Source organism: Gobio gobio (genome assembly GCF_949357685.1).
Source record: "Gobio gobio genome assembly, chromosome: 2".
Taxonomy (NCBI): Eukaryota; Metazoa; Chordata; class Actinopteri; order Cypriniformes; family Gobionidae; genus Gobio; species Gobio gobio.
Genome location: NC_137098.1, coordinates 10,154,711 through 10,172,739, shown reverse-complemented (window position 1 = coordinate 10,172,739; position 18,029 = coordinate 10,154,711). Strand labels below are relative to the sequence as shown.

Genomic DNA, 18,029 nt, shown 5'->3' with positions numbered 1-18,029 from the left:
TATGTTTGAAGAATGTTATATCATATACGATTTCGTTTTTGTTGTTTTCAATGCAGCAATAAAATCCAAACTCCCACAGACAAGAAGCTGTTGTCTGATGTGAGCAAAATAGAATTGTTTGTCTCTTGGGGAGGAAAAAGGGGCACTGAGTTGCAAGGGCACATACAGGGGATGAAGAAAAAAATTATACATGTAGAGAGAGAGAGAGAGAGAAGGGGATATATTGGTGAGATTGGGGTATTGAAATGCATGATGAGTGAGGCTGATTGTTCAGTTTGGGAAGTTAATTGAACGAAGGTGAAGCACACAGTCGCTCATCTCCCAACCTTTTCCAATCTCAATCACTGATTACTGTTAAATAGAAGTCTGTTAATGAATCTGTTTTTATTATTATTCTGAGAAAGAGAGAGATAACGGGAGAGTGAGAGCCATGCATGGAGAATCATGTGCACTTAAAAGACAGAGGGGAGGTTGCTGTCATTCACACTTGATTAACTTCAACCTTTGAAGTGCCACGCAAACCTTGGTGCACCTTTATCACAACAATATTCTTTGCTACTTAGAAATTTCTAATTAAACTGGTTGAAAAACATGCTGTTTGCCATCTACCTACATTTAAATTTATCTAGATGTTGTTATTAATGACTTTGTTTCAAGTAATAATTTGCATAATTGTTTAGATTGTAATATTATGGTTGCTGGAAAACGCATTAATGAGCACTGTATGTTAAATTAAGAGTGCTGATCATTATCCTGAAATTGACAGTTGTCGTATTACCCAGAATTCCAGGCTGAATGACAGCATTTCACCATTGCACCATGCTGTTCTATTGGAATGAAAAGCACATTTTATGAGGTGGAAGACTTATTTAATTAGGCTCTCTAATAAGCTTTTCAACTGGCCAAGGTAGACCACTCAGCCCATCACACTAATTGGCTGCAGCAGAAGAACTATCGCAGAGCATGACAAAACACCATCAGCGATCAAAGTGCAAATTCCATGGATGGCAAATTAAGTCGCTTGTGTGAAAGAGGGTGACTGTGAATGTATTTGTGACCAGTTAAAATAAGATGATTATCTCATCAAATTCTATGTTTATAGCACATCTCTCTCCTGTACCACCTTAAGTTAATATTTTTTATCTTTTACAGACATTTTTATTATTTTTTTTACAAAAAATTATTACTGTATATGATACAAAAGTATATGATATGTAGTTAGAAAATGTCCTTGTCTTTTGTACTTATCCTTTACATTGAATTGGGATGTTCTACATTATCAAGAGGCTATTGTTTAAGGCCTATAATTAACATGACAAATACTATGTTTTATTTTTCCAGGTGGCAGCATCAGAAGTACTGCCAGCAAGCATGTTCATACCAGTCCCTGGATCGGAGAAAGATTCTCAAACCGCACTTCCGTCCATAGCCAACTCAAACTCTGATGACACTAAGAAACAAGCAGGTTAGTATGTTGTGCAATTGCAATTGTTGTGAAATAAAAAACAATTTGAAAACATGCACATATGTATGTGTTATCAGAATTTGAATGTGTTATTTTTGTGATTGCAGAGGTGGCCGATGCTGAGCCTGAAAAAGGGGTTTGTCTGGCTTCAGACAACACTGAAGCTCGCAAGTCTCCTCTTGAGGAACAACAGCCTTCAAGGGACGATTCCACTGGTTTCCTTTGCTGGAAAAAGGGCTGTAACAAAGTCTTTAAATCATCCAATGCCCTTCAAATGCACTTCAATGAGGTCCACAATAAAAGGCCCCAACTGCCTGTCTCTGATCGTCATGTCTACAAATATCGCTGCAACCAGTGTAGTTTGGCATTCAAGACGATAGAGAAACTTCAGCTGCATTCCCAATACCATGTAATCAGAGCAGCCACAATGTGTTGTTTATGCCAGCGCAGCTTCAGGACCCTACAGGCGCTAAAGAAGCATCTGGAGACCAGTCACCTGGAGTTGAGTGAAGCTGACATCCAGCAGCTCTATGGAGGTTTACTGATGAATGGAGACCTAATGATTATGGGTGATCCCTCACTTGGAGAAGACCAGGGAGGTCTTCTTGATGATGAGAAAGAGGGAGATGAAAGTGATCCTGAGGAAAAGCAAAGCCCGACTGGCAGTGACTCTGGATCTTTGCAAGAGGATTCTGGATCTGAACCCAAACGCGCCCTGCCGTTTAGGAAAGGCCCCAACTTTACTATGGAGAAGTTTCTAGATCCATCCCGTCCTTTCAAGTGTACAGTCTGTAAAGAGTCATTTACTCAAAAGAATATCCTTCTTGTACACTACAACTCTGTGTCTCACTTGCACAAAGTCAAAAGGGCCCTACAGGAATCCACCACTGGACAACCAGAGCCTACCAGCAGCCCTGATAATAAACCCTTCAAGTGCAGCACTTGCAATGTAGCATACAGCCAGAGCTCTACACTGGAGATTCACATGCGCTCTGTTCTTCATCAAACCAAGGCCAGGGCAGCAAAGCTTGAAGCAGCTGGTGGCAGTTCTAGTGCTGTTAGCAGTAGTGGCCCAAGCGGAAGCACTTCCAATAGCACTTCAACCCCAAGCCCTATTCCAGCCACTAACTCAACTACCAGCTCCAGCAACAGCAGCAGCTCCCCAGCAGGAGCTCATACAGCACAGAGTATTATGGGAGGTAATCATCTGTCAAGTCATTCTCACAATGTTGAGAATTTGGGTAATTCTGCTTGTCACTCCTCCCCTTCTGAGAATCATGAGGTGAAAAAGAAGAAATTTGCAGATATACTCTCCTCAAGGAGTCATCAACAACAGCTCCAGCAACAGCAGCAGCAGTTGGCCCAGGCTCAAGCACAGGCACAGGCTCAGCTCCAACAGGAGTTCCAGCAGGCTGCTCTCCTTCAGTCCCAGCTTTTTAACCCTCTTCTCCAGCACTTCCCTATGACAACAGATGCTCTTCTCCCTCTTCAGCAACAGCAGCTACTCTTTCCGTTTTACATTCCTGGGGCAGAATTTCAACTGAATCCAGAAATGAACCTGAGTAGCTCTTCACTGAACTTGAGTGGATCTACTGCTTCACTGTTGGAAGAACAGAAAAACTCAGTCCAACAGGCCCAGCAGAGCTGCTTACAACAACAGCTTATGCACCACCACCTTCAGCAACAGCACCAAGCTCATGCTCTCTCCCAAGGATCAAGTCAAATGGCTTTACTTCAACAGAGTGCCCTTTCTCACACTGTAGACAAAAAGCCAAAGGCATCTCCTCACAGTGAGAAAGAAAGAGAGCTGCCAAAGGATAAAGAAATTAGTGATAAAACAGAGGATTATGTTCCGAAAGATATGTCAGACAAGTCCAAAGAAAAGAAAGATGCTGCTCAAACTGTAGTAAATGTAAACCATGACTCTGGATTTCCTCCTCCAAGGATTGCCTCAGATGCCCGAGGGAATGCCACCAAAGCCCTATTGGAGAACTTTGGATTTGAGTTAGTAATTCAGTACAATGAGAACAAGCAAAAAGCACAAAGAAAGCCGTCAGGATGCAGTGGACCAGCTGGTATCACCAGAGTTGTTGACCCTATTGAAGGATTAGAGAAGCTGGAGTGTGAGTCTTGCGGTAAGCTCTTTTCCAACATATTGATTCTCAAGAGTCACCAGGAGCATATCCACCAGGCTTTCTTTCCATTCAGATTCCTAGAGAGATTTGCCAAAGAGTACAGAGAACAATATGACAAGCTGTATCCATTGAGACCTCAGACACCTGAAACTGCTCCACCTCCTCCACCCCCTCCACCGCCACCTCCACCTCCTCCTCCCCAGAGGGTACCAACACCAAATATACCTGTTTCTGCTCCTACTCTGACACCACCAACTGCTCCAACCCCTCAGCCTCAAGTTTCACTGGCCCAAATCCAAATGCCAATGGATCTCCCTCTATTTTCTCCACTTATGATGCAGCCTATGTCACTCCAATCATTACCTTCTCAGATTCCTTCACAATTGCCAGCTGTGGAGCCCAGTCTGGCGACTGATCTGGCCCAGCTCTACCAACAGCAGCTTACCCCTGCCATGTTGCAGCAACAGAATAAGCGACCCCGCACACGAATCACAGATGACCAGCTAAGGGTGCTCCGCCAATATTTCGATATTAACAACTCTCCCAATGAGGAACAAATTAAGGAAATGGCAGATAAATCAGGACTCCCTCAGAAAGTCATCAAGCACTGGTTCCGTAACACACTCTTCAAAGAGCGACAACGCAACAAAGACTCACCTTATAACTTTAACAACCCTCCAATTACAACACTTGAAGATACCAAAATTGATTCAAAGCCACCTTCCCCTGAGCCTCAAAAACAGGAATCATATGGAAATAAGAGGTCCTCAAGGACAAGGTTCACAGACTACCAGCTGAGGGTACTGCAAGATTTCTTTGATGCTAATGCTTATCCTAAAGATGATGAATTTGAGCAGTTATCCAATCTTCTGAGCCTTCCAACTCGAGTCATTGTTGTGTGGTTCCAAAATGCCAGACAAAAAGCCCGTAAAAATTATGAAAACCAGGGAGATGGAGGAAAAGAAGGTGACCGACGTGAGTTATCCAATGACCGATACATTCGGACAACCAACTTAAACTATCAGTGCAAGAAGTGCAGCCTGGTTTTCCAGCGCATATTTGACCTTATTAAACACCAAAAGAAGCTCTGTTACAAAGACGAGGATGAAGACGGGCAGTATGACAGCCTAAATGAGGACTCTATGGATCTCTCCCATGAATACTATACTCTATCTGGGTCATCTGGTCAAACACCAATGCCCTCATCCTCAAGCCTCTGCCCTCTTCCTCCTTCATCCTCTGCATTCTCTCACATCACATCATCTGAAAAGGAGGAGCCTACACCAGCTAACACATCAAACTCCTATGATGAAAAGTCGAAACACTCTGCAGAAGCATCATTGGGTCAAAGAGAGCAGACCACTTTCAAACAGGAAACCAGTCATCCATCTGAGGCCCCACAGCAGAGACCACAAAGAGAGGAAAAGATGCATTCAGTCCCAAAGAATTCAAAGCTTTCTTCACCGTCCCCCTCCCAGCAGCAACAGCATAGTGGTCCCTCCGTTTCACATACCAGTCAGACCTCCCAGAGTTCTCACATGGCCCTTAATCCTCATTTAGCCTCTGCCTCACAGCAGCAGTTGGCCCAGCAAATGATCCCGTACCAGTGTGAGCAGTGCAAACTTGCCTTCCCTTCATTTGAACACTGGCAAGAACACCAGCAACTTCATTTCCTTAGTGTCCAGAATCAGTTCATTCATCCTCAATTTTTGGATCGCCCAATGGACATGTCCTTCATGTTATTTGATCCTAGCAATCCTCTGCTTGCTAGCCAACTCCTTGCAGGAGCAATACCGCAAATGTCCAGCAACTCTGCCACCTCCCCATCAACGCCTACATCCACTATGAACTCCTTGAAGAGGAAGTTGGAGGAGAAGGCAGGAACTAGTCCAGGAGAAAGTGATAGCATGAATAGTGGAGAGGAGCCACAACGAGATAAGCGCCTCCGAACCACTATTACACCAGAGCAACTAGAGATTCTGTACCAGAAATATTTGCTTGATTCCAATCCTACTCGTAAAATGCTGGACCACATTGCTCATGAAGTGGGCCTTAAAAAACGGGTGGTACAGGTATGGTTCCAAAACACAAGAGCCAGAGAAAGAAAAGGGCAGTTTCGGGCTGTTGGGCCAGCTCAAGCCCACCGACGGTGCCCATTTTGTCGAGCCCTATTCAAAGCTAAAACCGCCCTTGAGGCCCATATCCGTTCACGCCACTGGCATGAAGCTAAACGTGCTGGTTACAACCTAGCTCTTTCAGGTATGCTACCTGAACAGGAAGCCATGCAGTTGAAGATGGATCCTCTGGATATCTCCACCTATGCTCATCTTGCCCACTCTAACAATGATGCGCAATGTTCATCACTGTCACCTGTGAGCAAAAGCATGGACTTGTCACCCAGGGCTCTCCTGAGCCCAACATCTATTAAGGTTGAAGGAGTAGAGGAGTTTGAAAGCCCAACCATTTCCTCAGTAAACACAAACTTTGATCAAAATAAACTTGATAATGATGATTGTTCTTCTGTGAATACAGCCATCACTGACACTACCACAGGTGATGAGGCAAACATTGACAATGACAGTGCTGATGCAAAGCACAGCCATAACAGTGGAGATTTCCTCTCAAAGTCTGGGGGCGCAGTCCCCTCCATTGAGAATGATGAACAGATGTCCTCAGGACTGGTGAGCCCTGCAACAAGCTACTACATGAAAGACTATGAAAATGAACATATGATAGACTACAGTGAAACATCTAGTCTGGCTGACCCTTGTTCACCAAGTCCAGGAGCCTCTGGAAGCAGAAGCATTGATAGTGGAGACAGGCCTGGTCAAAAGCGCTTCCGAACACAGATGACTAATCTTCAGCTTAAGGTGCTCAAGTCCTGCTTCAATGACTATAGGACTCCAACCATGCTGGAGTGTGAGGTACTTGGCAATGACATTGGACTTCCAAAAAGAGTTGTTCAGGTTTGGTTTCAAAATGCTCGTGCTAAGGAAAAGAAGGCAAAGCTCAGCATGGCTAAGCACTTTGGTATCAACCAGACTTCTTATGAGGGACCTAAGACAGAATGCTCTTTGTGTGGCGTTAAATACAGTGCTCGTCTCTCAGTGCGAGACCACATCTTTTCCCAACAACACATATCCAAAGTAAAGGATACCATTGGAAGCCAGCTTGATAAAGAGAAAGAGTACTTTGATCCAGCAACAGTTCGTCAACTGATGGCGCAGCAGGAGATGGATCGTATCAAGAAAGCGAATGAGGTCTTGGGACTAGCACAACAACAAGCCATGCAGCAACAAGGGATGTTTGACACACCTGCCTTGCAAGCCTTGAACCTTCAGTCAGGTTACCCAAATCTACAGGGGATCCCCCCTGTTCTCCTGCCAGGTGTTGGTGGTCCCTCCATACCAGGCTTTAACTCATCCAACTCAGGTATGTCATCACATTAACACTCTAGTATGAGTAAGACTTTTGAAATAGAACTATAAAACTGACTACTAATTCTCAGATGTGTATCACAGCAATTCTTAATCATGTTGTTTTTCTCTGTTTCAATTTCTGCAGCTTTAACCCCTCCAAAACCTCCAAACCTCCTGAACATGCCTGGTGCCAGTGTACCCTCACCTAGTCTCCCCACATCTGGATTGCCCAACAAGACTCCTTCTTCCTCTTCATTGGCCTCGCCCAGCCCCGCTCAGGCCAGCACATCTGTTGCCCACTCAAGCCCTACCCCCACATCTACATCAAACTCTTTGATGTCCCAGCCAGGCGCTCGACATGAAACTCCCAAAGATCGTGATCCTGAGAGGGCCAGGGAGAAAGACAAAACCAAGGAAAAGGCTGAGAAGCCATCCTCAGCAGGGGGTACTCCCGCTCCCTCCACTTCTGCTGCCAGTGCCAAGAAAGAAAAACCAGAGACTGCTGTTCCGGCCACCTCAATGCCAACACCTGGTATGGAGTATGTGGTCGATACTGCCCAACTTCAAGCTTTACAAGCAGCTTTAGCTTCAGATCCAACAGCTCTGCTAACAAGTCAGTTCCTGCCCTACTTTATGCCTGGCTTCTCTCCGTATTATGCCCCTCAGATACCAGGTGCCCTTCAAGGTGGATATCTTCAGCCCATGTATGGCATGGAAAGTCTATTCCCCTACAACCCAGCTTTATCACAGGCCCTGATGGGGCTGTCACCCGGATCTTTGCTTCAGCATTACCAGCAATATCAGCAGAGCCTGCAGGAGGCACTTCAGCAGCAGCAGCGGCAGCTTCAGCAGATTCAACAACCCAAAGCAAGCCAAACTTCACAAAACTCGGTGGACCGTAAGGACTCTGCCAAAGATCCAGTAAAAACAGAGGAGCAAAAGAACACTCCCTCAGTTGAATCCTCTATTTCTTCCACTCACAACAACCTAGCCACTGAGCAGCATGAAGTGGATGGCAAAGGTGCAGACCCCCATCTTGACAAATATATCGTCCCCAAAGTTCAGTATCGGCTGGCGTGCCGCAAGTGTCAAGCTGTATTCAGCAAGGAGGAAGCGGCTGTCAGCCACCTCAAGTCAATTTGTTTTTTCGGTCAGTCTGTGGCAAACCTGCAAGAGATGTTGCTTCGGGTCCCCAACAGTGGGAACGCAGCAGAGGGCGGCCTCTATGACTGCCTCGCCTGTGACACCACACTAGAAGGGGACAAAGCGCTCAGTCAACACCTGGATTCAGCCTTGCACAAACACAGAACAATCAAGAGATCCAGAAATGCCAAAGAGCACGCTACTAATTTATTACCTCACTCTTCAGCCTGCTTCCCCAATCCTAACACCGCATCTACCTCGCAGTCTGCCACCCACTCAAACAACACCCCATCCCCTCCGCCAACAACTTCAGCCACCACGCCGTCCTCATCAGCATCTGCATCTTCATGCACCTCCTCCTCCTTCACGGCCACCCCACTCAACACAACAGCTACAGGCAAATCATGGTCCCAGGCCCCTTTCTCCAGAGCTTTAGCTGGGAAGCCCAATCCCCCTTCGTCTGCATTGTCTTCTTTTACTACAGTTTCCTCTCCTTCAACGGTTACCTCAAGTTCATTGAGCACCTCAGGGGTCCAGACCTCGATACCAACAGACGTCTTTACCGACGAGTCTGATTCTGACAGCAGTCAGAAGTCACCAGACAGGCTGGGCAGGCCAGCAGAGGAGCCACAACAGCCTGGCTGTCTCAAAGACAGCAGTAGTTGTAGTAGTAATCTCACTAGTGTAGGATCGGACTCCATCAGATTGTAAAAGCTTTCAGTGATGAACAATATTTAAAAAAAAGAGAAAAAGGAAAAAAAAAACAGAAGACAAAAGAAAACACAAAGAAAAAACAAAAAAGCAGCAATGTTTAAAATATGTTTAAAGTATACAAACCAATTTCAGAAAAAGATGTGTAAAGACTAACTGCAATTCCAAAGCTTGTAACCAAAAATTTTAATGTTAGTGGATTGTTTTCCCATATCAACATGCTGGTTTTAGTTTATTACAACTCTTAATATATATAGATATATATACATATATGCACATATGCAGTATATATACATATATAATTGAATAGAGATCACAGCAGTTAACAGTTGGTTATTGCTAGTGGAATGCTGTATTGCAATGGACTGCCTCAAAGTTATTTGAATGGCCCCACAACCCTCTCTACAAAGAACAAGTCAACAAGCTGTCCATTGTTTGCATAAGTATTTCCGCTTAATAGCACAGTCACATAAAGCCAGTATGTACTGTATGGGAGAATAGTCTTACAGTTTTCTTGCTATCTAAGCATTCAGATACCAATGGCTTGCTAAAGAAAAGAAAAATAATGTAATGTCTATTTTATTCTCAGGTCAACAGCTCACAACCTTTTCTTGTGTTACAAAAAGTCATTATTTTATTAATTTTGTTCCAAACAAATGATAGACATTTCTGTTTTTGTATGTCTTTTATTGGCAGAAAGTATTCAGAAATGATACTAACTCGACTAAAGTTTCTGGGCATTCAATGAGTAGCTGAATTGCTGGTTTTAAACCTTCTTAATAATTTCTGTTTTGTTTTGTTTTGTTTTTTAATAATGGGAAAGTTACTAATCCCATTTTACCCAGACACGAAGAGCATTGCAGACTTGGTGGGGGAAAAAGATTTTTTTTAAGAAAAAAAACTTTCTGTATTTATGATAGATATATACATTTTTGGTGTTCAGTAGATTGTTGCATTGGAAATGAATTTAAACAGTATGGTAGATTGAAAAATCTTTGTGTACATTTAGCTTTTGTATCGTCCAACTTTAAGGCGCTTCATTTGATGTTGTCTTGGTCATTCCAATAGACTAGATTAAGGAGCAGGAAACGATCTCTACTCTATTTCTGTCCAATTCTCAGCTTCTTATTTTCTGTTCTCCCAGCTGAATCTCTTTGTCACAAGGGGTTTCTCACCTTTGGTTTGTGCAGCATTGACCAAAACCGAAGAGAAATCTGGGGTGTGTTTGAAAGTTGTTCAGTTATATTTCTGTTACCTTAGTGCACTTACCACTGTCTGACTTTCTCTCTTTTTGTCGTTATCTGTTCCTCCTTTCTTTCCTATTTCTGTACCCCCTGCCTTTGTAGATTTGGAGATAACTGCCTCTCCTTTAGCACTACAAAGCAGATACTTGTTTCCATGTAGTGTGGCTGCAGTCTGCTATAGGCTTTATGTTCATTTCAACTTTTTTTTTTTGTCATATATGAAAATGAAAAAAGAATAATAATAATAATAATAATTCTCACGCTTTAAAACAAAAAGGAAATCCAAAGACTTAACACTTTCACCATTGGTGCATAAAAATGAGAAAAGAGGCTTCTTTATACTTGAGAATTTGTTGCTGTTTTTAAGGAAAGAAAACAAAGTTTTAAAATAAAAGAAGTACGCATCAGAGTTGCCGTTTTTGCTTCTTTGCAAGCAGACAGGTGGCTTTTTTACGTTGAATACTAAGAAAACCAAAAATCAAAAAGGGCCCTTGTCCTTGCATTGTGGAGTAGCACCGTTACAGAGCCATTGCAGTTTGTAAAATAGAGGTTTTGTTGAAGTTTTTCTGTCACACATGAAATCCATTTTTTGTTTTGTTTTTTTGTTTTTGTTTTGTTTTTTTGTAAAAAAAAAAATGAATATATATATAAGGTCTGGTCTTTGAGGACATATGTTTTGCTGCTAATGTAGATTTGGAAAGGAAGAATACCTAGATGCATGCTCCTTTTGCTTTTTGGCTAAGCTTTAAGAAAAAAAAAAAGAAACAAACAATAAACCATTTCCCTGCCCCTGCAACATCTTTTTTCCCTTCTTGTTGCAAAAACGGAACTTTGAAGACTGTGAATATGTGTTCCAAAGGACATTTTAGCTTTTCTTTTTGTTTCATTTTTGAACAGACCAATGTTAAAAGCCAATGATCTATAATGTTTGTAAAAATGACAGTGCATTCCAAATACTACACCTGAGTTTTAATTTCTTAAGCAAGGACTGCTTCATTTTTGTTCAAATTGAGTATAATTCTATTTTATCCCATTTCTAAGGTGACTGTAAGCTGTTGTGTAACTCTGCCATCATGGATTGCTGAATATCATCTCACTCTGATTATGATGTGTCGAGAGTGAATTAAATGACTTTACTCACTTGAACTAGTTCACCAAGTCATAGTGGTTACCAAAAATTGACATACTGCGAGCTGTCTGGTACTTACACATCTTGCTGATCCGGTGTCATCATGCTTCTTGATTTTGTAACTAGCCTCAGAACGAAAGGCTGTTTGGCGAAGTTGGCCTCGTTTTCTGCAGGGTTTAAAGCCATTTTCATGCATGAAATGTCTGTTGCAGGTCTGTAAGGGGCATTTTCATTCCAAAGCATTGTAGGACCGGGGAAAAGCAGGATTTGTTTTTAGGTGTCCCTTGTTTTGCATGGTGACAAGGTAGAATTATGCCGTTGTGTCCAAAGAGGTCCCTCACTCCAAGTCATTGCAATGGTAATGGTTGTGTTTTATCAAAATGGCCCCCGTCCTTTCGTAAATGGAATTGCTTTTTATTTCCTTTTCCAAATCAAGTCATTTTAAAATTGCAAAAGATGCTTTAGGGGGGAACAAATGTATTTGGCTTTAGCAACATGTTTCCACACTTATCCTGGTGTGTAAACGAGCATTATGCCTTGCAGAACAATTTGATTTGGTGTTATTTGGTGTGCATGCTATTAAAAAAATTGGATTCATTTGATCTGCAAGCTGATCCACTCCTTTCAATCCATGTTATCTATAATATTGTTCATAATTATTTTGAGAAGTCTGCTATTGTATAGTTTATTTTTGAATGCTTTGCATTGTTTTGGTCTCAGATAATATCATATAACTGTATATTTTATTTTCTTTCATTTTTTTGTTGTTGTCCATTTATAAATTAATGTTACAATGCCAGCTTTAAATTGAAATCTCATCTATTTGTTTTCTATCATTCTCTGGCCACTTTATGGTGTTACAATGTTCCTATATTTGTTTGTCTTGACACGGTTGTATCTCTTGCTTCCAAAGTGTTCTCGTTTTTTATAGGCTCTCGTGTGAGGCAGAATTCCTCACAACTGTTTCAGCCAGCATGGACTTTGTATGTGCGAGCGTGAGCGTGTGCGCGCGTGTGTGTGTGTGTTTCATAAGAGCCAGCATCAGTCTGAGTTTTTATACTTTGTATTCTATTTTCTACTTCTTCTTTTTTTCGCACCAAAACATACTGAACTGCAAAGCTGAATCTTCAGTAAAGGGTTTGAAAAGTCTGATATTCAACACAATAATTGCGTAATGTGGTGAACGAGGATACCGAAGCACTGAGCAGTTATTATTTTCATTAATTATATGAATGTGGCCAAAGCTTAATGCAGTCGAAAACACGAAAAACTTTAGTTGGTGCCCCTGATGAGTGTATATTTATTGTGGTTAATCCAACACGTGGCTGAGATACATCAACTCTCATTGGGATACTTGATTTTTGTGGACATTTTGCAAAGAGAGAACGAAAACGACAGGTTTTGCTGTAGAGGTCATCCTTTTTGCCCACTGTGAAAATAAACATGTATACAGATATAGATATATTTAAAGAAGACATCAACACTTTTCTTTGAAATGACAAAGAAGGAAATAAAGAGAACCGAACTCTGGGAAACTTGAGAGATGTCATTGAGATGTCTGAGAAGGCTGTTGGCACACCAAAACTGGCCATGGGAGCCAAAGGAGGGGCCGACGCGCCCTGATATCAAGTCATTACTTAACTAACGCTATATGCCGATGGGAGTGGACTCTGCAACCAGTGGACATATGTGACACGGAGAGGAATTTATCTCCTTTTTCTCTCTCTGGTTCTGCATCTACTTGGACATTTTCTGCACTTCTGAACGGGATGGACTCAAACACTCGCATACGTTGTCTCCCAGTTCACGGTGTTGCTACCTGTTTCATTTCCTCCTGCCCGTTTCAGTGACTGACACATGGTTCCACTCTGGCGTGGAGTCGACCGGTTCCATCCAACCATAAAGAATGACTTTACAGTTCAAGGGGAGGGGATTTTCCTGGGTGTTATTCCTAAGGAAGCAGATAAACACAAAAAAGCGAAGCAACCAAAATTAATAACCAAACTAACAAGCAACCAAACAAAAAAAAACATTTGCTCCAGTTTCAACGATGAACTGCTGCTGGAGCTTCCTGTTCCTTTAGTGGCTCCTGGTGCCACAGCATTTTTGACGCTTTTTGTGTTTCCTTTTTCTTTTTTTTTCTCTCTTTCGTTCTCCTCAAATTATTCCTCCTCCTCCGAGCCTCACAAGCACGGCTCTGTGGCTCCAGGTAGCCCATCCGAGGGTAGAACTTACAGCCTTGCAATGTACAAAAAGAGCAAGTTAAACCAAAAATGTTGTTCTTGATGTCTTTTCTATACTGTAGTCTTGTTAGCTTTTTGTTACTGTAATTATATGATGAAGATTTCCAAACTGTACCAAATTACATGGAGACTAACATACATAAACCACATGGAACTTCAGACTTTTAAAGAGAAACTTTTGTCACAAAAACCTTGTTGTCCTAGTTAAGTTGATTGTAGATGGTAATTGAATATACTCCTTTGAAAATATTTCATCAAGTATGTTTCTTGCTCATTGTGATACATTAAAAAGTATGAGCATAAAAAGCCCTCTTGTCTTGGACCGTTTATTGTGTGACACGTTTTTGCCGTGGTTGAAGCGACAGAACACAAGGTCGCATTTGTTTATTGCTTTTAATTAGAATTCACATTTTTGGCATTAAACCACAAATACAACCAATAACAAGCATCGTTCATCTGATCGCTGGCGTGAGCTTGATTTTGAAAATATAATTAACCCTAATTGCAATTAATCTAATGCAACATGCACATGATTTGACAGCCCCCTAACACACATTCCCAGTAGTTCATTGTCTTGTTGGTACGGGATTCTCTGCAAGAGCAGTCACATTGAAATTCCTCTTAGGGAGCATTCATGAACAAGATTAATTAAAATATATTAAGCAAGATATGTAGACACGTAGCTAATTAGAAGTGGCTGCATGTTTATGACAAATTGAACTTGATTAAGACTTACAATCAAACATAATTCCAAGTGAAGTTTGCTGTTAAAAGCACTGCTTGGAGTTTCGCTTTGACTCGTGTAGAGGATCAAATGCAACGTTCCAGGCTAATTCAAAGCCTTGTACAGAACAGGATCAGATGAGAGCTCCCTTGCGTACGCCCTTTGTGTATTTGCTGGCGATTACAATGTGCGCATGTGTCTCACTTTGTTTCTCTTGATTATTTGATTTACAATATTTGGAAGAGAACGAGAAAAGATCTGATTACTAGCAGCAGGGATGTTTCACAAAGCTGATGCTCAGGTCCATTAATGAACTCCCGCTCTCTTTACAGCTTTCAACTAAGGTTTTTCACAGCGTATTTGACAGGATGTTGGCAGAAACACAAACACTCACATATCATGTTGCAATCAGACGCGAACCATCTACATTTACATTTCTTCATTTAGCAGGTGCTTTTATTCAAAGCGAGTCGCAGCTCATATGAGTCAGATGTAGCAGGGATAATTTTAGCGCTTTGGTCATTCTCTCAAAATATTTCATCTAAACTTTTAAAATTTGTCCCAACTGCCTGTCAGTTAAAATGATTGCAATCAAATTGGATGATAAACATTCAGAGAGGTGACACCTAGACACCTCAACTGTACAAATGTAAAGGTGCTATGTGACATATGTAACATTAAATGATAAAGTGAAGTCCCCTTACAGTGAAGTCACCATTTAGCACCGCCATGTTTCTACAGTAGCCCTAAACGGACAAACTGCTCTACAGAGCGCTAGCTACTCTCTGCTGTCTCAGACGACATCTTTGTCCTGTGTCGGCCACCGTAGCTTCTCTGTGTGCTTCGAAAAGGAAGGGGTGAGCGGTGGATGGTTGCAATTCTCAACCTCACCACTAGATGCCGCTAAAATTTACACAGTTCACATTTAAAGTGTCCCAAATATATGCTTACCTCCAAAATTACTTTTTACGGTGACACTTTACAATAAGGTTCCTTAGTTAACATTAGTTAACTACATTAGTTAACATAAACTAATAATGAACTGCACTTGTTCATCTTTTAATGACTTTTAACGCTCTTACAGTAAAGCATCAGCTACCTTAATTCCATTGTTAAGAACAATTGTTAAGCTTAATTCCGATTTATTGCTCAGATACGATTTTTTTATATAGCTGTTTACATTGTTGTTTTAAATGTGGCCAATATCAGATTCCAATGTGAAAAAATCATGGACCTGAACTGACCCGCATGCACAAAAGAATGATAAAAAGATGTGACGCAGCATGCTGTCATACAGAAGTAAACACGCAGAAAATTAAAGTAAGTGATCATGTGTTTATTTATACTGTGATCTAATGCGGAACCCAGCTAATTTATGCGCAAGCAATATTAAAAAACAAAAACAAAGAAGACGATGCGAATTATTATTTTTTTTTAAAAACATTTATGATACAAGCCCTCATGATTTGCTTGTATATAGAGCTGTCACTGTAATACTTATAAGTTATGACACATCACTGTCGTTCCACTGACTACTTTTTGCAACTTTCTTGATAACTTTAGGTGCTTTAAATATTTGAAGTGATTCCCATGAGTGCAGAATTGTGACGAATGTTGCTCTAAAGTGACGTAAAAGTCGCATGAATTCTGAAATTCAGAATGTTCAGACTGAGGTTGCATTGCAAGACATCTGAACCGGAATTTAGCACCCCATATGGAAGTGGCCTAAATCAGAATTGAAAAGATCAGGGGTCAGTTCTTCGTGCCTCGCTTAATACATCTGAGATGATTTGACAGATCCCAGATCTTTTAATCGTGATAACTGATCTCTGGCAAATTTGGTTCTTCAAACGAATTTGCGGATTGGATTAAAATATCTGGATTAAATTGTCTAAGATTACTGCGCGTTACTGATTCGAAACCACGATCAGTAAAGCAGCGATTGGCTGGCGGCAAGACAGCAATGGAATGACATCATATAATTCAAAAAGCCACCTGGCAAAAAACTTGACGGGAAAAAAAAACACACACACACACACACTGGACCTTTATAAGGAAACAGCCAAACAACAAAACCAACATAAAACTTATATGTTTTTTTACAAGATTTCCAATTATTTATAGTCACAATTTTTTTAGCAGCCTATTTGTACATCCTTTACATTTTTATTTCAAAGTTGTAATTAACAATTCATTAAATGTTTTATTCAATTTGAAGCAGATTTGTTACGTGACTATTAACTTTTCTTAAAAGGGTCAAGATCAAGTTATCGTCTCCTGCGCTGCATCAAGCAACTGCCCTAAGTATTATATACACAGTATTGAATAATGCCAAATCGTCAACAATCAAATCCAGCTAACTGAGTTAGCGACATACGAAGAACGGACCCCAGATTCCATATGGTTTGTGTCATTCACACGGTCATGACAAAAACACAGTCACATATGAGCATTTGGGCCACATTTACCCGCAGTCTGAAAGTAACCTTTGAGTGGTGTGGCATAGATGTTAAAGATCAGGGGCTGCCACCATAAAAGTGATCCATAAGTCTCTTAAGCCATAATTACTTTTTTGAGGTCATTATCCACTGATACTATTTACATCTGCCAAAGCTTACATCTATAGCCCTCATCTGTGTCCATATTCAGTTCAAAACATTTTATTTATTTTTCTCAAAATAAACTGTTGTGATATGGCAAGAGCCATATAGAAATTCTTCAAAAAAAATTTGAGGACGAGTAAATATTAACATAATTTTCACATTTGGGTGAAATATAACTTTACTCAAGGAGCTACTTTTATTTTCTTCAAAGTGTCCACATAGAGCGTGCATTAGAGCAGAACATTTCAATGCAGAGGCTCATCTCTTGTCCTGTGTTGAAAACAATTTTCCCTCATTATGAAAAGCAGCCAGTGGGTCTCTGCCCAGGAATGTGACACACTCACACCATATTGTTTTGATTCAAATGCAGGAAAGCTCCCTATGAAATGAGATGCTCTCTTGAAAAACAAAACTGCTTTAATATGGCAGGATGATGGTAGGCCACTCATGCAGCTAACCAAGGGCATGGTCTCCACTTTTTAAGTCTTCCCCGATAAAGGACTGTGCTATTGTATCTGCCTGTAGGGCACAGTTGTGCATTATTATTGCGCCATTTGAAGCACTTTTGGTTTTGTTAGAACGGGTGTCACAAGAGAATGACCTTGAGTGCTCCAAATTGTCTGAATTTTTAAAGAAATGTTTAAAGAGGATTTAAAAAGATCCCAAACCTAATGACACGGTTTCAACAGACTTATGGTTTAAATTCATATTTCAAACAACCACAAAGGCACATGTTTGCCACAGTTGACCCCCACTGTCCACTGTATTGCTTAACTGATTGAAGAGATGCAATTTGTCCTTAGCGTACGAATATGATACTTGACAAGGTGTTGAATGACAAGGCACACAGTGCGATCAGTGGGCATGGATTTAGACGGGTGTCTGAAAACATGTTTTTCACCATCTCACGGCTCACATTTCCACAGCAGCGGATCAAACCTCCTGTTTCCAATAATTCTCGCCTGTGGGACCAGCTCTCTATTGTTTTAGAGCTTGTGTACCAGAAGAACCCTATGCATCCCTGCCCCTAAGTGTAGAGTTCTAAGAGACAGGAAGTTGAAGAGGTGCCTCTAAAGTTCCTCTCTGCTCGTCCATACCCCCTACTGTCTGAACTCGAGGAGTTTAAGAAGTGTAAGATATCCTGGTCAGCAAGTGGCTTCAGATCCGCTAGCCATGCTGAGCTAGTTAACACACAACAGGTCATCCTTAATGA

General features: G+C 41.3%; 1 protein-coding gene across 5 annotated transcripts in view; it reads left to right on the top strand.

The window, feature by feature from the left end:
• zfhx3b (zinc finger homeobox 3b) overlaps positions 1-10,858 on the top strand; it is a 147,674-nt gene extending 136,816 nt beyond the window's left edge. For all 5 annotated transcript variants that reach the window (XM_079809296.1, XM_079809295.1, XM_079809294.1 and 2 more), the window contains 3 exons: positions 1,342-1,465; positions 1,573-7,032; positions 7,165-10,858. In XM_079809296.1, the coding sequence (XP_079665422.1) occupies positions 1,342-1,465; positions 1,573-7,032; positions 7,165-8,873 (7,293 nt within the window). In that variant the 3' untranslated portion in view covers positions 8,874-10,858. The remainder of the gene's footprint in view (positions 1-1,341; positions 1,466-1,572; positions 7,033-7,164) is intronic.
• The last annotated feature ends 7,171 nt before the right edge of the window (positions 10,859-18,029 follow it).